The sequence below is a fragment of the Coptis chinensis genome, chromosome 2 (assembly GCF_015680905.1).
Source record: "Coptis chinensis isolate HL-2020 chromosome 2, ASM1568090v1, whole genome shotgun sequence".
In the NCBI taxonomy this organism is placed as follows: domain Eukaryota; kingdom Viridiplantae; phylum Streptophyta; class Magnoliopsida; order Ranunculales; family Ranunculaceae; genus Coptis; species Coptis chinensis.
In genome coordinates this window covers 95,394,995-95,418,933 of record NC_141457.1, presented here as the reverse complement: position 1 = coordinate 95,418,933, position 23,939 = coordinate 95,394,995, and the positions used below count along the sequence as shown (strand labels likewise).

At 35.2% G+C, this 23,939-nt stretch overlaps 2 protein-coding genes and 1 pseudogene across 3 annotated transcripts; all 3 read left to right on the top strand.

The window, feature by feature from the left end:
* The first annotated feature begins 409 nt into the window (after nt 1-409).
* LOC147519249 (midasin-like) lies at nt 410-2,928 on the top strand. Of its 2 annotated transcripts, XM_086594841.1 has the most exons (6): nt 410-482; nt 583-892; nt 1,146-1,336; nt 1,430-1,484; nt 2,544-2,610; nt 2,701-2,928. In XM_086594841.1, exons 2-6 carry the CDS (start codon nt 794-796, stop codon nt 2,775-2,777), a joined length of 489 nt encoding a protein of 162 aa, XP_086450967.1. In that variant the 5' UTR covers nt 410-482; nt 583-793; the 3' UTR covers nt 2,778-2,928. The 2 variants fall into 2 exon arrangements, with proteins under 2 accessions (XP_086450967.1, XP_086450966.1); XM_086594840.1 differs by lacking the exon at nt 410-482 and having other exon boundaries at nt 580-892; nt 2,698-2,928.
* Nucleotides 2,929-14,033: 11,105 nt separating this feature from the next.
* Nucleotides 14,034-15,589, top strand: LOC147519248 (protein BIIDXI pseudogene; annotated as a pseudogene).
* A 3,542-nt stretch (nt 15,590-19,131) lies between these two features.
* On the top strand, nt 19,132-20,133 carry LOC147519247 (protein FAR1-RELATED SEQUENCE 5-like). The gene has a single exon (XM_086594092.1). The coding sequence runs from the start codon at nt 19,132-19,134 to the stop codon at nt 20,131-20,133; it is 1,002 nt and encodes a 333-aa protein (XP_086450218.1).
* The last annotated feature ends 3,806 nt before the right edge of the window (nt 20,134-23,939 follow it).

The following is a 23,939-nucleotide window of genomic DNA, read 5'->3' as shown; positions in this document are numbered from 1 at the left end:
CGTGACTAAGGCAAGGGGAAAAGTTGTATCTGTACTTAGTGGTGTTAGAGTACGCAATCAGCTCAGTGTTGATAAGGGCGGTGGACCAGGCAGAGAGGCCATTTTATTTCCAGAGTAAAACAATGTTAGATGCAGAAACCAGATATAGCAAGATCGAGAAATTTGCTTTAGCTTTGGGTTTCTCAGTGTTGAAACTGAAACCCTACTTTGATGCTCATTCGGTGGTTGTGGTGACGAACTTGCCTCTCAAACAGGCCTTAAAGGCTGACAAATCAGGGAGAATGTTGAAATGGGTGGTGGTGCTGAGTTCTTATGACATTGAGTACCATATCAGGATTGTGGAAAAGGCACAAACTATGGCAAAGTTCCTCGCAGAGTTCCCCACTGAAAACCCTACTTGGGGGGAAGAGATTTTGGAGTTCAAACATATAGTTAAGCAACTGATGTTATCAAATGTTGTTCTAAGGTTTCCAGAAATTATTGTATGTATTTCTCATTGAGCGTACTATATGTTCCATATACTTTTGCTGCTCTTTCAATGATTGTTCTTGTTGAAATGTGCATCTCGATCTTTTCCCGCAGACGTTATCTTCTGATATTGGGGAAGCATCTCTAACATTAAGGCAACTGAATGATATTACAAATACTTACCGGATTGGACGAGCCTTACACACCAATGTAGCCGAAGGAGATCTTGTTACATTTGAGCAAATGAAGTTGAACTTAGTCGAGCTACACTAGAAGTACGTGGTAGACTATATTCACGTGGCATGATGGACCACTTGTTCAATCAATGAAGAACGGTGATCTATTTCTGGTGGATGAAATTTCCTTAGCTGATGACAGTATACTTGAAAGACTGAACAGTGTCTTGGAACTGGAACAAAAATTGGTGTGTTGATTTCTTCCTTCATATATGTGCATGACAATTATTGCTTCACGATTCAGATAAATTAGTTTTAGCTTCATATATGTGTATTAAACATCTCACTGGAGTAATTGGATTACGGGCGGCCTCAATGTGCTTAAGGCTCTCCTTGCGACGAGGGGCATAAAGCATTTCGCAATTAGGCTCTTATATAATTTGCCAAGACATAATGTGCCGAGATATTGATCCATTTCCTCTCTCGTCCTTATTTTCGCAGTCTTTGGTGGAGAAAGGGGGATCTATGCTGGAGAACATAACTGCCCATCCAAATTTCTTCATACTTGCAACAATGAATCCTGGAGGTGATTTCGGGAAGAAAGAGCTATCTCTAGCTCTTCAGAACAGGTTTACTGAGATATGGGTTCCTCCTGTTAGCGAGATGAATGAGCTTCGAAGTATTGCTCTGAGGTATAGTGAATAATCAAAGTTTCTCTTTCTCTATTTTGCTCTTCCAGTTCCTAAACGGATCTCATTTTCTTTTTCTCCCTTGTGTTGATCTAGTTTTGTTGGGAAATCACTCTCATACACTGTGGATCCTATGTTGAAGTTCTGGGAAGTATGTACTTGACTCCTCTTGGATTTTTTTTTTTGTTTTTCCTATTGATATGAATTTTAGAACTACCGGGGATTCCTTTTTTTACTTGTTCTTTTGCAATGATCACGAACAAGACTATTCTTGATGATCATCACATTCACATAGTTCAGTATCTAAGGTTAGAGATCAATACTTTTAAATTAGTAGCTGTTTTGCATTTGGTTTGCTACATCACAAGTGTCCAATGTCAGGGCTGAGGTCTTTTTGTAAGTCCATTCTAAGTACTCTAGAGTCTAGAGTTCAAAGCCCCCATATATTGAATTTACCATCTTGTCCTCTAATGTCTAAGATTAGCCTGAAAGTGCTATTGCCACTTTCGAGCTGTTTGTTCCTCCAGTTTGTGCCATTGGAATTCAAAGTTAAAGCAGATGTGTTAATCTCAACAGAAATACTATTTGTTCTGTGATAGTTTTTATTGTATAGTGTCTCTTTTTATTTATTTGACTCTTATTCATTGTCTTTTTTCTTGGGAATTCTAGAGTTATATTGTGAGCCAATCTGGGTTGTATTGGGTTGTTACTCGATCAGTGAAAGATCTATTGTATTCTTGGGTTCTTAGGATCCATTCCCTAAGGGATGTAGAATGTGGAGTATTTTACCTTCTGCTATCATTTGGGCTATGTGGTTGGAGAGGAAAATGAGCACTCTCATAGATGTGCCACTGGGTGATATATATATATATATATATATATATATATATATATATATATATATTTTATTTTTTTATTTTTTTTATTTTTTTTCCTTCTTTATGTGGTTTAACTTTTGGGGAGAGTGTACGGATGCGTCATTCAGAGACTTCATGTTCAGATGAGAGTCCTTGCTTGGCCATGCATGATCACAACTTTTTTTTTTTTATTATTGTTTTTCTCAGTGGTAGCTTTTTCTAGTATCGCTGTTGTATTTTTATTTCCCTTTGTTGTATATGAGTAGGATATCTCATCCTACAAAGTTTTGACTTTATGATTATATATGCACCCTCTCTTACCATCCTCTGCGGACACATATTCCATGAGGCAGCAGCTTCTGCAGTTTTTTCAATTGGGTTGGCCAACTAATACAGTCTCTTGGAAGCAAGCTTCTTCTGGTATTTTTTTTTTTTTTTTCAGATACTTGTTATTCCTCATTGAGTTAACTTATTCATTGTCATAAACAAAACAAAATGTACTCTTAGCAGGAAATCATGTTCCTGTTAAAGCAATTTTATCAGCCAATACGGAACTTCGATTCTTAGCGATGCAAGATATCTTTTGAGTTCCCTTTGCTTCTCTTTTTTTGCTTGCACACGTGGATTTGTTTGATCTTTCTTTTTGTATAGTCTTTAAACATTATGCTGCAATTATTGCCTTTTCATTTGGTGTTGTTATTTCATTCTATCAATAATACTCAATTCAATTTCAAATAATTACGTGGTACAAATTATATATAATCATCATAGGTAGCAAGCAGCTACTCGATCTACCCAAACATACTCTCAAATCACAGGAGTATCCCAATTACATATAATGTATTTGTTATTGGAAAAAAGTTCCTATCTTGTTTAGGTGATTTCTCAACACATGGGACATGATTATGTAAACAACTGGAGGGAGATGCACTCATGGACTTCTACAGTTAAGGATTCGATCTAGAACCCTAATTTCATGGAAACTCACAAACTCAAATCTTTCTCGTTAGTTTCATATCAAATAGCATCAGAATGGGGGCATAGGCCTTAGTTAGAAAAGGGAATATGAAAACAAAACATGCTAAATAAACAAAATAATTTAAAACATAAAACGTTGGGTGCGGAGCAGATCTGATGATTGATGACTTCATATGAAGTCATCCTATGTGATATAGGCCATAGCCTACGGGTACAAACTTACCCTAATGTATAGATTAGTATTTGGGCGCGACTACAACACATATCCCAGCACCCTAAAAACTTGTGAAGTCCAACCTGATTGGCTAAAAAAGAATGACATGGCAATAACTAAAAAATAAAGAAAAACAAACACAGAAAAAATAGGAGAAATTGAGAAACCAAAAAGAGAAATACAACAGACGAGAACAACACAAGTCCACCTTCTTCTTCCTTGAGAAATTTGTAGACGAACCTGAACCAGCCGATACCGATATTTCACTATAAGATCGCTATTTTTTAAGTGAATAAGGATCTTTGTGTCGGAAAACCGATTCTCTTTCGAAAAAATTAGATAAATCTGAACCAAAAGAAAAAATTTGGTTTTCTTCAACAAAAAATGCAAGTGTTTTGGAAGAAATGGTCCTCCATGCTTCTTACGAACTACTTGTAAACTATGAGAAAAAATTGTGTGTTGTGGAGAAATTATTGATGATTCATAGAGGTTCAAGAAGCATAATCAAAATTTGATAGTCGAAACTCTGAACTTTCAAGCATAAGCATTGAAGAGTAGTTGTCGCGTTATTTCATTTTAATATCTGTTCAGTTTGTCGTGTTATTAATGGTTTTGTAGTTGTATACTTTTGTTATCTGTTTTGGTATTGTGCATAAATCTTCTCTACTCTATTTGATCTATCTACTCAGATTTAGCATTTCCAAGAATACTTTAGCTTGTTGTTACTGGGTATGTAGTGTGTTGTCCCAAAAGTGTGGTGCAATTGAATTTCTGATCGCAGAACCGGTTTTGTTCCTTATCATAGACTCCTGACCTTACAACATAGGATGCGAGAAACTCCAAAATATTGTTAAGTGTCACACCCCAAATTTCCAGACAATATTTAAAACAATTATATTTAATTATCTAGAAACCAGGGGTGAAACAAAACCCACAATTTCAACTTGGAAGACAATATAGTTCCGTTTTCCAAAATGGCGTGTAGTTTCTTCCCAAGTAAGATTTCACCCCCAATATACAAATTCCAAAAAATCTCATATAACAGTACTCATCATTTCCACTTTCCAAAATAACTCACAACATAAATACCACTTACATTTCATTTATTAAATGCACATATGATAACCTAATTAAATCTAAGTTTGGTATACCTTACCTTTAAGCCAACACGTCGTCTTAGGGTAGGATATTTACGTCCCTGCAAAAAAGATTAATAGATCCTACCCTCCTGCAAAATAGAGTTAGACATCACAATAAAAGAATTTATCTCAGCCAGTCAAATCTCCATTCATAACCAAACCTCATTTAAGACATTTAAGTCTAATTGATATAACTGGTAAGGCCCCAAGATATTAGGAAATACCACTTATCATAATACTTATAGTAAGGGTAGTCATTCATATGACATCATTACGTCATAAAGTTTCTGCGTGCATAACCGTAAATCTCAAACTATCACAAGTCATTGATATTTTCGTAATAACATATCAAGTTATAGTCATTTCGCAGTCACATAGAAATCACAATCATTTACTAAAATTATTCACAATCACACCTCACATCCATAACATCACACAATTCATATACTTTTACTTAAAAACCACTCGTCTACTTATGAGAATGAGAAAATATCACACCCAAGGAGTATATTCATCCCTTGTGAGTATCAACTCATACAAACCACGTAAACATTTCTCATAAGAAATCATATACATCATATGCAATAACTCTAGCACACGTAAAATTAATATTTTACTTTGATTATTAATTATCTCGTTAACTCATTTATTAAAAGACACAGCCCAACCTTTACTTCCTACTCCACGATTTGCACTACACACATTTGCCAAATCACACATATCCGTGTGCCTCACTCACACCGAGTACCACTACAAGACATATGTCCCAAGCGGAATATAAGCCTCCGGAAACATACTTTCATCTTGTAAACTTCGTAACTTGTGAGTCTGACCATCTCTCGGGCTTTCCATACACATAATCACAAAGCCTCTTTTAGGCATAACAAAATATCGGTCATTCATGACACATTCAATGAATACCTTGGGTCATTCCCCCACATTCAAGGAATACCCATCATAACACTAACGGGCCATTCATGGCACATTCAATAAATATGCCCCGAAGTCATTCCCCACATTCAAGGAATACCCAAACCTACATTCCCGTACATTCAAGGAATACTAACCAACCCAAGGGCTTAATACCTTAGTTCCTCTCTAGGGCAGTCCAAACTATTGGGTCATTTATGGCACATTCAATGAATACCCGGGTCATTCATGACACATTTAATGAATACCCATCTATCACATGACATCACAAGTCATAATATCTCATTACCAAATCCTGAGGCGTGGAGAATTCTAAAGATGTGGGCGACACATTAAAACATTATTATCACTTATAATTATACTAGTATTACTCATGTCAAAACAGACCACACATGCAGAGAGTCATTTTCGTGCGTCAAGGCAAATCAAGTACTTAAATATCATTGAATGTAAACATACTTATAATTAAACAAATACAATTTACATAACCACACTCATATACACAATATCGTAAACAAATAGTTAATTAGCCCAAATTTAAGTCCACACACACTAATGTCCAAAACAGATCCACATATACTAAAGTCTATATTCATATACAACTTCTATCTCACACATATATATTTATGTAGTCTCAAAACAACAGTAATTTCTAACACAATCACATACTTATCACACAAACTAATATATAAATTATAGATATAGTGTAGTATAGTGGCTGCACTTTTTCTCAAAGCTGCCTACGTATCCAAATCTTTTAAGATTGGAATCAAGCCTTCGTAGTTCTTACCAGCCACATAGTCAATGCTATAGTTTTTCCTACATTCATCCAAAAGACATGTAACTTAATTATTTAGAAACTAGGGTATGTAGACATACTTTTTCATGTAGAACTCGAAGTCCCAACCTAAGCCTATCTAGAAGAAAACTTAAGTTGAAAATGGTAAAAATCCTAATTTTCAGCAAACTAGATTTCTGACGAACTATCTTCCGAATGACACAACGCTTTCCACATGTGTCCAAATGCATCAAGGCTTTTTGCGTTAAAAAGCTAACACACAGAACTTATTTTCTTATGTTTTACAAAAATACTCAATCTCATTCTAAATGTTTGATAACTAAGCTCGAACACAGTGCGCATAAACTGATTTCTGACGCACTATTTTCTGCCAGTCAAACTTCCAAACACCATAATTAATTCCACGGGCCTCGGAATGCGATGAGGCCAATTGGAATAAAAATCAGACTTCCAAATCTTATTTTTTTATGTTTTATAAAAATTCTAACTCTCAGTCTAACTATTTTAAAACTGGACTTGAACACAGTGCGCATAAACTGAATTCTGCCACACTATTTTCTGTCAGCCAAACGTCCAGACACCATAGCTGTCTCCACAGGATTCGGAATTGGACAAGGCCAATTGATTTAGAAAGAAGACTCATAAAAATCACTTTTTCATGTTTTACAAAAACTCTAACTCTCCCCCTAGCTTTATGCAATTTGTGATCAAACCCTATGCAGAAAACTATTTTCTGACAAATAGAATTTCTTATGCATAAAATTTTCAAAGTCATATCTTTTCCGTCACTCATCCAAATTAAATGAGGCTCACTACTTTGGATAAAAGACTAATGGGCACGCCATTACTCATGGTAAGGACTGGTTCCACTGATCTAGTATACACTTATCCTTATTATACCAGACTACCAATATAATTGGATAAGAAGCCTTATAAGATATGACCTTCCATGCATAGTCCATTTGAAATAGGTAAAACCTAAACTTTGTCACGATATAACCTCATTATATAGAGTACATTACCAAAACATAAACCAATATATACATAGGGGTAGGTTTACAAACGTTACCCAACTGTTTACAACAATTTTATACAACGTTTTATAAAATGGGATAAAGCATTGGTGGGAATATTCAACTAAGGTCCTCTTTTTATTTTATTTTTTGATAATCATTCGACTAAGGTCTTGAAGTATGGTCTTAAAGGGTGAATATCAGGTAGAAAAAAAAAACATTAGAAACTGGAACCGATTTCACACAGCAGTTATGACAAAGTCAAACGTTAGATCTTAGATGGTCTCATGGGAATACACTAATACAAATGGTATTACACAAATCACACGTAACTCCTATTGGTCCTGCTGATCCAGTTTCGACTCCACAAAATAAATAAGCAGCATTCGTGACATACCTTGAGGAATTGGCAAGTACGTGTCATAACATAGCATTTTCTAAGCAACAATGATGTGACAGAAGAGATATATCAAAGTCAGCTTTAACACTGTCGATGAGTTTACTTACCACATTTCCACGACAGCATCTCGAAGACTGCCACAGCCCCTTCGTGTAAACACCCTTAAAACCAACAAATCGTAGAAAACGGTTATACGCTCTCCGTATTTATGTAAAACTCTCATTTTTTTTTTCTTTTTTCCAAAACTCCTCAAAAATAGGAAATGAGGTTTATCCTCTTTATCCTATCTCTTTCTAATCATTAGCAGTTTTATTTTATTTTATTTATTATTATTATTATTTATTGTACTAGAAAAATATTAAATTAAAATACGGAATGTTATATTAAGACTCTTGTTTTGTTTACATATATTCAAACACCTGCTTAAATGAGGGCGTTCTCTTTTGCAGTGCACCATTACGAAAGAAAATCTTTGTATTGTACCTCAAGGAAGAAGAAGGTGGACTTGTACGTGTTGTTCTCGTTTGTTGTATTTCTCTTTTTGGTTTTCTCAATTTTGTGTGTTTGTTTTTCTTTATTTTTTTAGTTATTGCCACGTCATTATTTTTTAGCCAATCAGAATGGACTTCGCAAGTATTTATGGTGCTGGGCAATGTGTTGTAGTCGCGCCGCGGTCATTGCCATTTAATTTCTTTGTCCTTGGTCGTCTTTGAATTGATTATATATATATATATTTGTTCTTCCTTTTTAGGCGTCTGCATGACATCATTTCTTACTAGTAAAGATGATCTAGATGATGCCAGCGAGGTTCAACAATTGGACGAGATGCATCAGGTTCAGATATGTAATTATTGTTGCAATTTCCAAAGACTTTGTTTCCGTTCAGTTATTGACTAAATTATTATATAAATTGCAGATTCTGTTGAGAAGGTTCGAGTATGAAACACATAAGTTGGAGGGCGTTTTAGTGTTTTCTGCCCTGAGAAATTTCATAAGAAGCTTAGTTTGAGTAGTTCGCAAGAAATGTTTTGTTTATTTGATAGCACGAGTTTCTTCCCAGATATGTAGTGCCGGCCCTGACATTTTGGTAGCCTAAAGCAAGACAATAGAATGTGGCCCTATATGCGTTAATGTTATCATTTTTTTTTAACTTGTGTTATTCAATATAATCCAAAAGAGAGCGAGTGAAGTGATTTTGTTATTTGACAGAAGAGTTTTATTTGTTTTTTTAGATATAGATAAAAGTTTAGGTTTTTTAATTATGAGTTGGTTTAATGTTTTTTATTTTTTTTAATTGTTTGTAATGAGTGGGGTTAGTATTGCCAAAGAGTTTAATAAGGAGTTGGGTTCTCGGGGATTGTGAGTGATTTTGTTATTTGGTAGAGAAGTTATATATATATATATATATATATATATATATATATATATATATATATAGATAAAAGTTTAGGTTTTTTAATTGTGACTTGGTTTAATGTTTTTTGTTTTTTTAATTGTTTGTAACGAGTGGGGTAAATATTGTCAAAGAGTTTAATAAGGAGTTGGGTTCTCGGGGATTGTGAGTGATTTTGTTATTTGACAGAAGAGTTTTATTTATTTTTTTAGATGTAGATAAAAGTTTGGGTTTTTTAATTGTGAGTTGGTTTAGTGTTTTTTGTTTTTTTTAATTGTTTGTAACGAGTGGGGTAAGTATTTTCAAAGAGTTTAATAAGGAGTTGGGTTCTTGGGGATTGTGAGTGATTTTGTTATTTGGCAGAGGAGTTTTATTTGTTTTAGTAGATATAGATAAAAGTTTGCATTAGATTTTTTAATTGTAAGTTGGTTTTTTGTTTTTTTAATTGTTTATAACGAGTGGGAGTGGGGTAAGTATTGCCAAAAAGTTTAATAAGGAGTTGGGTTCTGGGGAATTGTGAGTGATTTTGTTATTTGTGGATGAGTTTTATTTTGTTTTTTAGATATAGATAAAAGTTTGAGTTTTTAATTGTGAGTTGGTTTAGTTTTTTTTAATTGTTTGTAACGAGTGGGGGTAAGTATTGCTAAAGAGTTTAATAAAGGAGTTGGGTTCTCGGGGATTGTGAGTGATTTTGTTATTTGGTAGAGGAGTTTTATTTGTTTTTTAGATATAGAAAAAAAGTTTGGATTTTTAATTATGAGTTGGTTTAGTTTTTTTTTTTTTTTTTTAAATTGTTTTGTAAGTGGGAGTGGGGTAAGTATTGCCAAAGAGTTTAATAAGGAGTAGGGTTATCGGGGATTGTGAGTGATTTTGTTATTTGGCAGATGAGTTTTATTTGTTTTTTTAGATATAGATAACAATTTGGGTTTTTTAATTGTGAGTTGGTTTAGTGTTGTTTTTTTTTTATTGTTTGTAACGAGTGGGGTAAGTATTGTCAAAGAGTTTAATAATGAGTTGGGCACTGGACTTGAGTAGCTTGTATATTCATTTGTTTATCTGTTGCAAGTTGGGCCAAGAGTAAATGGGTTGTGTATTATTATTAGACCTATACAGCTATACTGACAGGGTCTAAAACAAAACATAGGTATTGACGTTAGATCCGGTTTTGGATTCCGGAAATTTTTCTTGTTTTTTTTTTCCTTTTTGTAAGTGCGACTGTGCAGGGCAGTAAAAAAAATAGTAATCACTCAAAAATACAAGGGTTAACGAGTATTACCCCCACTGGACGAGCCAATTAGGATTTTCCCCTAATTAGGCTCTCCCACAAATACACACCAAAAAAAACAGTCAACCTAAAAAATTTGGGTTTATAGTTTTTTTTTTTTTTTTTTGGAGGGAGACCCTAATCTAATAGGTCAACAGTCTCCTTTTTCTATTTAGTAATTGAAGTGCGAAACAACAATTATATGCAAAAGAAGAATAATTAGTGTTAATTACTACAAAAAAAAACCGTTTGGATGTATTTTTCTGGTAAAGATTGAGCTCATGGATTGAAACTGTTCATCTTTGTGTGTTTAACTTATCGTTTTAATTGCTAAGATCCAATAACAAAGTAAAGTAATGACATTAGTGAGAACGTATTTCAATTTTTTTTTTTTTTGCTTGGTAACAAAGAAATGTTAGATTGTAGTTCCAGTTAAGACAGTTTGTAGTAAACTTGATAGGGGACCTCCCATCTATAAATTCATAGAGGTCTCTAAATAAGTTCTTTAAGAACATGGAGATAATGAAACATTTGTTTTATTAATCATATACGGGATAATTGATTTCGTCCATGAAGTTATATGGATAACTCCTTCAAAACATCTTAAAAACATTTTGTTCGTTCTAGATTTAGGGTTTCTTACGTCGGGAGCCTCTTTTTCTCTCTCTCAAAAACATCGTGGTTTCTAACCTCTTTTTCCCTCCCTCCCACTTCACTTTTTTTCTCTCGTAAACAAAAAAAAACATGTAGAGAAGAGAGAATGTAAGTATCTAGATATAAGCTATTTTGTTAAATGTTTCTAAATAATAAAAAACATTGTACAATGTTGTTTAAACTAAACTAACTAAGCATAACATAAAATTTATTAACTTAATGCAGTAACTAGTACAATTCACTTCGGCGCAAAGGTTCCATGCCGTAAAAATGTTGACAATCAGCCATTGAGTTTTAAAATAATTCAAACAAGATGTGAAAATGGAGAAACATGAATTGTGTTGGTGGAAAAAGGTTGAACTTTTTTGTCTTGCAAATAAAAAACTCCCATGTCAAAAGGAATTTCAATATCGAGATTAGTTCCATAATACTTCATACGATAGTCTTTAGTGAAATAGATACAATTCCTCTTGAATATTGTCAAGTCAGAAGTCAATATAGAAACCGAGGTATTAAAACCCAATAACAAACCATGTTGTCCCAAGGTTTCCACAATACGCCATTTGTTACAAGCAAAATCAAATTTGAAAACATCGAACATATAAGTAGCATAAGTAGTGCAGAACCTTTTTCAAGATTCTTGTCGAAGAACTTGTAGCAACTCCCTTGACCATTCTGCCAAGTAGCGATTGCCTGCATCTCTTAACGATATGTGCACTTCACTTGTCTTTGGAGGATCACTCTTGATATCACAAATAAATAGCTTGTTATTAGCACAAATTCCATATAATTCATCCTTGAAGTATATAATGTCCTTAACACCAGTGATATTTTGTATTGTCATCCACGTTTTGAATATTGCTGAGTCAATAAGTCAATATTGAAATCGATGTATTATGTTACACTCCGAATTTCAAGACAATTAGATAGGAATTAACTAATATATAAATATCTCAAACGCCACTCTATTCAATCATTTGAAAAAACATAGATAAAAAAATTTGCGGCTATGTGTTTAGGAGCGAAAAGGCTCCTAAGCACATCTCTAAGCTACCACGTATTTGGGCACCATGTTTTCAACTATCGGCTAATTCTAGCTAATGAAAAATCTAAATAAAGATTCATCTAATTCTCTATCGAAATAAAATCTAAAATGGTAAGTTAAGATATTAAGACATACTCTATCAGTCCTTTTTGGTCGGTTCTTTATGTTATTGTTTGCATCAAATTTCCACTTCACTGTGGACAAAATTATAGGATAGTCGTGGTAGTAAGTTAATATATCATGACAGTCGAGGTCACAGTCACGGCCATCACTCTTTGGTGCTAAGCTGGTAAAGTTGAGTGCATTTTTCATGATTATCGAAAAAAAAAAAGTGCATATTTCATTGTTTATTGTGCTCAGTTTATGTTTATGCCCATTTTCTAATTGGGCCATGAGCAAATTGGACTTTTCCTGTAGCAGCAAAAGCAAAATGCACTCGTACTAAGACTAGTGTCATACTGTCATATACTCATATTGCGCATTCTTCCTTCACAACCATACAATGTTCATGGACAAGAGTGGACAACACACCTCTGCAAACCATCTACCTAGAGCCGTAACTAATTATTAATTTAGAATTGTCAAGGACAAAGTTGGTAACATATGAGACCCAGGGCCGTCTCTGAGTTTTCAATGGCTCTGTGCAAACAGTGAAATGTGGCCCTCTTCCAATACTCTTCCATCGACACAAAGGATCATCAAAATATTTTCCTTCTCGCATTTTTTGCTGCAAAATGAGGGGTTTTTTTTTAACTCATTTTTTTGTATTTGAGTAATTGACTAATTTAGGCAAATAATTAATAAGGTATCTAGTCGTTGAGAGAGATATCTAGTCGTTGAGAAGAGATATGTTTTTCTTTTTTTCAATACTGATCATTTATTATATATCTTATTTCCTATTTTTACGAAAATAATTAATGAGGAAAGAGAATATGAGGAGATATTTCAGTTGTTTATTGTGATTTGTGAAATTTTCAATTTTTAGGGCTTTTGATTGGTTTGGGCTTGTGATTTGCCAAATAGACATTTTCTACAAATATTATTTTTTGGGGGCCTTGCATATTGGGGGCCCTGTGCGGTCGCCCACATTTCACCTGCTCAGGGCCGGCCCTATTGAGACCATCCTCAGATTAGACATTTTTTTGATATTAAATAAAAATAGTGGAAATCCTCTTATACCTTAAGGGTACTGGGCTGGTAGTAGCGTAGTAGTAGCCTAGTAGGACCTAATGCAGCTCTAGCAAGGATAAGATTTTGAATAAGATTTTGATTGGATTCTCGTATCAATTCAGCATTACTGATGGGGTCAAAGCATTAGATTTAGCAGAAGTGAAGATTTACATTTTAAGTGTTTTTAAAGTTTTTTTACGTGTGCTTTGATTGGAATGCTAAAAGTCATTAATTAATCAAATCTCCACTTTGCTTTTGTGTGAGTGGTGAACTGGTGATCAAGAAGAACTGAAGAAGTACATTGGACAGTGGGAAATAAATATTCTACTACACGACTGTCAGACTGTGTAGGGGTTACAATGTAGATTGAAACATGAACATGCTGGTTATCTAATCAATTAATGTGTGCTTCACACTTCCAGGCTATATAGGACAACTTTGACGCTATGGTCCATAATAGGTTTTGAATGCAACGTATCTTTACTTTGTAACAGTTCCGTTTGGGTCGCCTGGATTTTTGTTTTTCCAATTTTACTTTTATTGCTATTTCTTATTTACAGACTCTTATGCTGGGTCTAAGATGTAAATTCTGGTATTTAAAAGGAGTATAAATGTCATTAAAATGTAATTCTTTCAGGTCAGCAATTTCTGCTGGGCTTTATGATGTACACGTATGCTAGTATTTTTGTAGAGCACTTGGCTAATTTGATCTATAAATCTTCCCCCTTGAAATGGCTCCAACAGACGGAGGAGTGAGGGATGGTCCTGTACTCCTGTTTCTATCTCTGATTGGAAATTAAATGGAACAGTCAAGATGGTCTAATCCGGACAGAGGCAAGGAGGGATGATCCTTATAGTACCTCAAGTACGTGCAGTGCGTCTTGGCAACGATACAGAGATAAGCCAAGAGCTTAAGCTTGAGAAGGGTTCACTGTACTCCATCACATTTAGTGCTGCAAGGACGTGTGCACAGTTGGAGTCTCTTATGGTATACAGGACTGGGATACACACGCATGGGCCTTTCAGGCTGAATCGGATAGTGGTCATGTACTGTTTCGGAATCCAGGAATGGAAGACGATCCAACATGTGGACCTATCTTTGACGACATTGCCATCAAGAAGCTCTTTACTCCTGAAGAAACCTAAAGATACACACTACTACTTCTACGGATGAGGATTTCATTTGGGCTTTAATTACAATGATTATCTGTGTATCAAGAAGATCATCCTCTGTTGAATCAAAATGTTGTGAAATTTATTATCTGGTCAAAAGTGGTTGAAGAATCTTCCGAAATAAATTTGGCGATCCAAAAACTTTCGGATTCTTCCAGGCTATGACTTCTATTTGACGAGGTTAGAATTTTGCAATAACTTTAATTCTTGGCATGCTGATTTTCATCACATAGAGACCATTCTCCCTAAAAATGACAGCTTGAACTTGACGTAATTATTGGTTTGGCAAATTTGCGTCAAAACCTCACGGAACGTTATAATGACTTATTCATCTAAGCTCTAATCAACTGCATAGGAAATCTAAATTTACTTTTCCGAAGTAATATTGATCGAGACATGATACTGACTATGGGGCTCCAATTTAGCTAGAAGCAAGGCACATGTAGACTGAGTACTCCTACTGTATAAAATGTACAAGGTTCAGACCAAATTATAATTTGAGATTTGCAGACAATGTTGTCCTCAATGGCGATTTCGAAGAAGGACCATGGATGTTCAGAAATTATTCACTTGGTGTTTTGCTTCCCACTAACCTCGACGAAGATATATCATCACTGCCTGGTTGGATTGTCGAATCTAATAGAGCTGTTCGCCACATTGATTCCTATCACTTCTCTGTTCCTCAAGGGTAACGTGCAATCGAGCTGCTTTCCGGGAAAGAGGGTATCATCTCACAGATGGTGGACACCAAACCACAGCAACAATACAATCTGATATTCTCTTTAGGACATGCAGGTGGCAAATGCCAGCAGCCACTAGCAATCATGGCCTTTGCAGGGGATCAAGCTAAGAATATTCACTACTTAACGCGAACTGATGACAAGAGCTCCCTGTGTGGGCCTATTGTGGACGATGTTAGAGTGTGGGGACTGTCCAGATCAGGAAGAAATATGCAGGCTTGGGTTTGAGGCTTATGCTGTTGGTTTTGGCCTTTGTATTGCTATGGACATGAAATTTGATTTCTAAGGACTCAGGGTAAAAGCTTAATCAGACCCAAAGATAGGCTGCTGTGTGAGTGTGTCACTGTGAGTGTATCGGATTTTAGGAAAGATGTTAGTTAAACAATCTTACTGAATCTGTGTTCTAGTTCCTATGTAGTTTTGGTTCGATGGGCAGTACTGTTTCCTTTTGATAATTAAATTCCATGAAAGAAACATTGTAGATTCATAGTATCACGTAAAAACTAATTGATTCGCATGCAATTTGCATAGGCTTAGAACCGTGTAGTGAATGTCAAAAGCATTGTTTCTTTGTTATGGTATATGAATTCTTCAACTCTTCTAACTTTTGAGGATTGGAGAACTTGAGCCTTCTACAGTAGACTGAAGATTTTAATTTTATTTTGCTCCTAAATGCTAAACAGAGACTTGTCTCCTATGCGTCTCACATTGCAAAAACAAGTTTGATAGATGCACTTTAGTGGGCACTTTTCTTCCAAGTGCTTAAGAAAATTAACGGGAGTCCTTGAGTGATGGAGAGCAGTTTATGAGACAATTCTCTCCTAGTTCAAATAATCTAATCTAAAGCTCAAAGGAGTGCTTGAAATTAACCAGAACACTTTCCTGGGGTCTGTTTTACCAAGTAGGATATACATAAAAGTGATAAAACATAACAGCACAAGAGTTTTCCTTCTCAACATAATACGGTATTTAGTATATAAACTTCTACATGCCTCGTGAAAATGTTTGAAATCAGTGCCATACATCAGTAGGAAATCACTGATTTAGGATGTTTTGACACATGCAATCGAGACTGTTGGAGTTATCCCTCACATGAGGAGAGAAACGGAGCTGATTCTGCGAGGATTTGTCGGGCCAAGGCCGAGGAGGAGGCACCTGGCGCTCATCTTTGTGAAATCATTCCAGTGTTCAGAGCGCGACCCGCGCTCAAAGGGGGCGCACCCGCGCAAGGCCGGCTCTGAGATTGTGGGGGCCAAGGCAAATTCTTAAAAAGGGACTAAATAACCTATTGTTTATGCTACAAAAATATTTTAAATGCCTAATAAGCATCCAAAATTATTTAGTGTAGTTGGTTGCTATTCTAATTTCTCTATCTGTGAGTATTTTTGTATCTAGATCATTTGATATATAGTAGATAAACCCCGGACCCAAACACTGAATGGGGGCTTTATTATTGGGCTTTGACTCGGGGGCCCTAGGCGCGTTTAGTTGGCCCTTTGCCCCGTGAGCCGCCCCGCGACTGCGCTTAGGTTCCAAGTATGTTAAGCGACCAGCTCATATGAGGCTGACCAGCTCGCCAAAGGGCGCCAGCATCGTGTCTTTTTTTGGGGCTTCTACAAGAATCGTGAAATTTGGTTTTTGGATATAAAACCAAAATCAAGGTTTTGGAAAACCTAAGACTAAGAACCAGACAAAAACAAAGAGTGAGAAACCCAATCTTGAAAGCTATCAAGATTGAGAGATAACCTTTACAGAGATACAACCCTGTAAAGAGATAAGAGTGATCTAGTAAGGTGAGAGACTGAAAGGAGAGATTGTAATCTTCCTTCCCACTTTATAAAGAACTGGCTCTTGTGGAAGTAGGCATCATTGGCCGAACCACGGTAAATCTTTGTTTTGTGGTTTGCCTTTACTGCTTTACATTATTATTTGTTGTTGATAATTGTTCAGCGAGTTGGGCATGTTAGTATAGGTAGTTTGTGATATTTAGAATTTGTTTGGAGTTGAAGTGTGTTCAAATACAACTTATCTGTGTAGTGGGGGAATCGATTGGTATTGGTATAATCCCCAACAGAGACACAGCAGTGTCACTTAACTTTTCTCATTCTCAACAAACTCGATGGGCTCGCAGCTAATCCTCCTACAAACAAACAAAAAAAATGTAAACCATTAATTATGTCCATTTGGCTTGAACATTTTACCCAATTAAAAGGAAAGGCAACATAATGTATTATATGGGTTGACTAAGAAGGGATGAGAGTCACAAGTTGCATGGAGGGAAGCATGAACATAGTTTATACCCTTCAGCTTGCCTGCTGATATCTTAACTGACTGTTTTTGCATTGGTGTTTTTAGTATGTTCAATCAAGTTGAAGCCTGTACAATCCACCTAGCTACCACAAAAATTCTGAGCAATTTCTGCTTTGACTATTCTAATGTTCTCTCCTTCCATCCTGTACCTAAAAGTCTCGATAATAGATTATTAACAAGAAAGCAACATCCAAGTCACTGCGGACATTGGATTGTGAAGGTAACTAGAAATCTAACACAAAAGTAATTAGCCATAACATCCAAGTCACTGCGGACATTGGATTGTGAAGGTAACTAGAATACACTGTGTTAGGCTCACATTCAAAGCGTATGGACTTATTCTTGAACTGGTTAGTAACAGCAGGAATCTCTGGAGTTAAGAATAACGAGTCATTATCACTCAAGTAATTGGTAGTCTTCTTCATAGTACAAAATATCCCGATATATCGCGATATTTGGGGATATCTATCCAGATTTCAGAGAAAAATATATAAATATCACGATATGTACAGAGATATATACGACTGCAAATATCGGTAATATTTCAATGATATTTGTGATATTTGAGGATATTTTGTGATATTTTGTGATATTTTATGTATATAACAATTTTATTTAATATTTACCATTATATTTCAAATAAATATAAATAATGTATCATGATATATCAAAAAATATCCACAATATCCACGATATTTGTCGATATTTTGAATATATCCATGATATTTGAATGTGGAACAATGTCAAATATCCCCAAAGAGGAGGATATATCCACGATGCATATCCAGAAATTGAATATCGATAAATACCTATATCCTGATATTTTGTACTATGGTCTTCTTATCTGTATCAGGACTCTCACCCCCCGTGTTTCCAGGAGATGTCAAAGAGTTATTCACTGCTAGATTCTGCTCCCTTGAATTAAAACTATGAGAAGTGCTGACATAAGAGAGAAAAACAACCAAAGGTCAGATGCATAGACACCGTGTTCAAGCTATGCTACCAACCCTGAATAAAAGATGATAATAAACTGTTTAAGATGGCTGATGGCCTAATAATTAATGAAGTTGTTTTTCTTTTTGTTAAGAGAAAAGAGAAAGCAATACACACCAAACAGTTATCATTTGGACATGTTGGATTGAAGCACCTCTTTCTCGTGAGAGTCCGAATTTGTTGCACACTGATAAATCAGGGTGCTTGTTAACACTTTTTCTTATTGGTCCACATCTTAATTTCTTCCACCTCAGCATTTGACTTAAAATCAAACAAAGATACGAGATAAAGTTTCTCACAACTCATGAGAGGAGAAAATGAAAAACAAAGAAACAAAAGCTTTCTCCCTCCATTCTCTGTATCGTCACTTTCCATTATTCAATTTATGTTTCAGCATAATCTAATCGTCACCAATACTCATTCTCATCGCTAAAAGTATCTCCACTCACCATTCCCAACTCTCATCAATTCACATTCCATATTCACCTCCAAAACTATTGTCCACATTAATTAATGGATCACTACTTTAATTTTCTCCTACTAAAACATCACCTTTTAATTTTTTTCAAGCTAGTTTCTTGAAGTGATCATTATTGTTAACTTTGTTTTTTTTGCTCAACATTACAGATTTTATTTTTAATAAATATTTTCTTGTTTAAACTTGTTCAATGTCAATATAAATGAAATAAATATATTTGATATTGATATACTACCTTTCTTTTGTAGATGGATGATGAAGATTTCCAGGTCCTAGATTCCCTTGATTTTGATGATGATAGTCTGGAGGCTTTCGACAGAACACAGTTGGGGTCTGATGATGATATGGCAGAGCATGATGAGTATAACTTAGAAAGTAGCATCTTGGCTGATGAAGATCCCAAAGTTGGTATGGAGTTTAACACTACAGAAGAGGCGTACAATTACTATAATCACTACGCAAGAGTTGTTGGATTTAGAGTTAGAAAACGGAGAACAAATAAAAGCGCAACTGATCGAAAGAAGATACTGAGATATACGTTATGTTGTTCTTGTGAAGGTACTTATACTAAGATCAAAACTCCAATAAAAAAGAGAGATGAAAGACGATTTAATTGTAAAGCAGAATTTGTTGTTAAGCTTAACAAAAAGGGGAAATATGAGTTGGTCAAGTTTATTGCAGAACACACTCATGAAGTTGTCGCAGCTAAAAGTGCACATTTGATGAGGTCACAGAGAAGTGTTATGTTTTCACAAGCAGACTTTTTTAGTAAAATGTATTCTTCAGGAATTCGACAATCAGATATATTCAAATATTTCAGTGAAGAAGCCGGAGGAGCTGAATATCTTAATTTCACAAGAACTGATCTCAATAACTTCTTTCAAAGACAACATGCAGAAATTCGTAAAAGAGGTGATGCACTATCTCTACTTGATTATTTTAGAGCAAAAAAAGAGGAGAACAAGCATTTTTATTATTCTATTCGAACCAATGATGATAATGAAATTTGTCGGGTCTTTTTCTATGATGGATTGTCAAGGCGTGACTATGCGTTGTTTGGTGATGTAATGAGTTTTGATACAACATTTAGAACAAATGACTACAACATGCTTTGCGCACCGTTTGTTGGTGTCAACAATCATGGGCAAACAACTATCTTCGGATGTGGTTTGATAGAGAGAGAAACAACTGAGTCTTTTATATGGTTGTTCACTACTTTCTTGAATGCTATGGGAGGAAAAAAAACCTGAAGCCATTTTTTAGATCAAGCTATGGCGATTTCGAATGCTATCAGTGATGTTTTCCTGGTGTTTATCATGGACTATGTCTTTGGCACATTTACAATAATGCATTAACAAACTTGAATCACATATTTCGCAAGTGCAATTATGAATTTAATCGCCGTTTCAGAGAATGCATATATGAAGGAGAAACGATTGAAGAATTTCAAGAGACTTGGGCTGATTTTCTCAAAGATTTTAACTTGGAAGATAATAAGTGGTTGTAAGGGTATACAAGTCACGCGAAAAATGGGCTCAAGTGTATGCTCGTATCCATTTTTGTGCAGGTGTAACCATGACACAAAGGAGTGAAAGTATAAACAAGTTTTTGAAAGCATTCTTTGGAAGTAAGATGATTCTTCGGGAGTTTGTAGATCAATATGCCAAGGCTATGGCTACTCGTCGTGAATCTGAAAAGGAAGAGGACTATAGGGCACGACAAACTGCACCTAGCTTGTGGTCTAATTGGTCTGTGGAACGTGAAGCCTCCGAAGTTTATACAAGAAAAATATTTTATATATTTCAAGAAGACTACAAAAAAACTCTTGATCTTCGAATGGAATTGGTTGAAACTGACGGAGATGTTTGTAAATATAGAGTGGAGGAAATAGGAAGTCAGAGAAGGAGTCGTACTCTTTACATATAATCAATCAAGAAAAGTCAGGTGTTTTGTACATGTAGAAAGTTCGGGTTTCAAGGAATACTTTGCTCCTATGCTTTGAAATTGTTTCGTGACTTGAATTTTTGTAGTTTGCTCTCCAAGTATTATCTGAAAAGATGGACAAAGAATGTCATTGATGAAGTTGTTTTTGACTCGTATGGAGAAGCGATCCTAAGGGACATTGATCCGAAGTCGCTTTCGATATAGTGAGTTGTCACATATTTTGCAAAGAATTATTGCAAAGGGTGCGACGTCGAGTGATTTGTGCTTAGTTGCTAAGTCAGAGTTACTACAAGTCGAGGCAAAACTGGATGCATTAGCCATTAAAGATGTGAACCAAGGACAAGGATCTCAAAAGAACACACCTGATACACATGGAGTTTCTTTACCCGACATGAATGAGGATGCACAATTCGAGACCCAAAAAGAAAACCAAGTCGTGGCCCATCTAAAAGAGCAAAAGGTCCGCTCGAGACTAAACCATCCAGAAGGAGAACTTCATCTAAACCAAAGGGTTTGTGCTGACATATCAATGATATTTTAATTATCTATTTGTAACTTGTGAGTGTATCATATAGGTAACCAAGAGACACAGGAGATACCTATTACAGAAGACATAGAAGGGGAATTAAATGTGGATAACACAACTAACCCAACTATAGTATGTATTGCTTTATTCTTAGTTTTAAAGTATTGAATTGCTCAAGATCTTAAGATATATGATATATCATGTAAGTCATTTCTTTTTGTATGGGAGGCACATGAACAACAATATAACTTTAATAGATGGAATATCGGAGAAACATCAAATGCTTATCAAGTTGCGCAGGTGGTAAGTATTTTTTATGTCCATTGTAGTATATCAATATATAGAAGATGATTATGAATTCTGACATATGTGTTGTGTAGGATCCATTTAGATTGGGACTTGGGCAGATTCACCAACAATCACATAGCCAAATTTCAAATAACATGGGCACAACATTAGACATGTATCGACAAGTACTGGTACATCAACCTTCATATGAACACAACCCAAATCAAGTACCTCCATTTCTTGGCCTTTTCCCACCGAATGATGTCTGCCATTCTATGCTACTATTTCCTAGTGATTATTCCACATCTCAACAGGTATCCAAAATAGCAAATACATTACATCTTTATATTTTGTTGGCTAGCTTCTCCATCTCAATGACTAAGTTATGCTTCAAATGTTTTTGTAGGCAAGTATTTCCCGCGATTCTTGTGAAGCTCAACGACCGGCTCGACGATTGTCTTTTCTAGATTCATCGATACCATAGATGGTACAATACGTTGGTACATGGTTTATATAAAGAGTGTTTTGTAAATGGCTGGGTAAAAAAATTATATGGGGCACAAAGAAAGTTTTTGGGAATTTGCATTTTTTGAAGATAGTGCTGCTAGTATTTGTTGGTTAAGTTGTAAACTTTTGTGAATTTTGTTTTTGGTGAAAAAAATATAATTATTGTCGTGTAGACATTGATGGGGAATATTGTTTTTGTATTTACATTCCATTATCTACTCTGCAATCCAGCATGTTGTTTTTCAAATTGAACGGCAAAGGTCTGCCGCAATCTTTGAGGCATTCTTTTGTTTAAGGATTTAGGTTTTCATAATAGTATTTATTCCGACTTGAAGTTAGCGATGGTTGATAGCTTTATGAGCTGTTTTATTTTCTTTTTGGGTTGTTTTTGGAGCTCGAGTTCTATAGCCATATCAATAAAATGGCTGAGGATTGAAATATTAATATTGTTATAGATTTTTCTCGATCCATATATTATCATAGCTAGATATGTGTTTGCAAGGGAAGCACTCAATCTTTGGGAGTTTTTAGTTGGAAATTCTCTCCTTCTGAATTTCTACAAAAGCAACGTTTGTGCTTGAGGGCCTCAAGTATGATGAACAAGTGTGTTGGGTGTTTATCTTTGCTTGAAAATTTTCAATAGCAGTACCTTCTTTGTTACTTTCGATAGTTTTTGAGGTCTGCCAGATATGTGTTTCACGCAGTCTTTGTGAGTTATCATGGTCAGTGGAATACTACTTCATGGGTTTTAATTCCACTCTACTTGTAACCTCAGTATTTTGGTAGCTTAACTTGGAATTAAAAAACACTGGAAGACATGTGAGATATTGGAAGAAAACAAGTATAGAACTTCAAATTAGGAAGCGTGGGTGCCTTCTCTTAATTTTGTGAACCTCTTTTCCTGGCCTGCTAGTAACTAAAATTTCCTTTACCTTTTTATTAAAGGGGAATTAGCGATGATTATAAAAAAATATATATATTGTAGTAGCTTGTAACAGCAATTCTTTTCTTTATTATTTTTTTCATTTTCTTAACCTGCTGTGAGTGGAATTTGATCACCACAACTTGGCGGTTCATTAGGAATTATAATACCAATGATATATTTCATCAAGAACTAAATTTTTTTATCAGACTTTGTTTAAACAAATCGTTAAAAACTCGACTTCTCTAGCTCAGAATATATGGTGCAATATGAAGACAATGATATATTTGACCCAAAAACATGTGTCTCATGAAAAATATGGAGTGCCGCGATGATCGCGGAAAGTGTTGGGGAAACTAAAACAAAACGGTTTTGGAGGTGAACATAGAGTATGAATTGATGAGAGTTGGCAATGGTGGGTGGAGATACCTTAGCAATGAGGATGAGTGTTGGTGACGATTGGATTAGGCGGGAAAAATTGAAGAATGGAAAGTGACGGAGGGAGAAAGTTTTGTTTCCTTTTTTTTTTTTTTTTTTTTTTTTTTTTTTTTCCCGTCTCATGAGTCTCATTATCTCGTCTCTTTGTTTGATTCAAATGCTGAGGTGGAAGAAGTTAATATCTGGACCAATCAGAAAAAGTGTTAACAAACACACTGATTTATCAGTGTGCAACAAATTCGGACTCATCTAGTGACAACTGACAACCTACCATTTCCTCCCTAATTAATGAATAAAAAAAGTTAGTTGTGCTGCTGTTGGGAAAGGTTGAGAAAAAGAAAATCAACCAGCTAATATTATTGTCACCCATCAAATTTCTAAAAAATTAAAAATAGGGAATTATCCACACCCTATTCTATCTTCTTCTGAAA

Bases quoted from the DNA above. Each gene is read 5' to 3' on its own strand.
- LOC147519247 (XM_086594092.1), top strand. From the start codon at position 19,132: ATGGATGATGAAGATTTCCAGGTCCTAGATTCCCTTGATTTTGATGAT.
- LOC147519249 (XM_086594840.1), top strand. From the start codon at position 794: ATGAAGAACGGTGATCTATTTCTGGTGGATGAAATTTCCTTAGCTGAT. The intron at 893-1,145 runs GTGTGTTGATTT...TTATTTTCGCAG, and splicing joins TGGAACTGGAACAAAAATTG to TCTTTGGTGGAGAAAGGGGG. The intron at 2,611-2,697 runs GTATTTTTTTTT...ATGTACTCTTAG, and splicing joins TTGGAAGCAAGCTTCTTCTG to CAGGAAATCATGTTCCTGTT.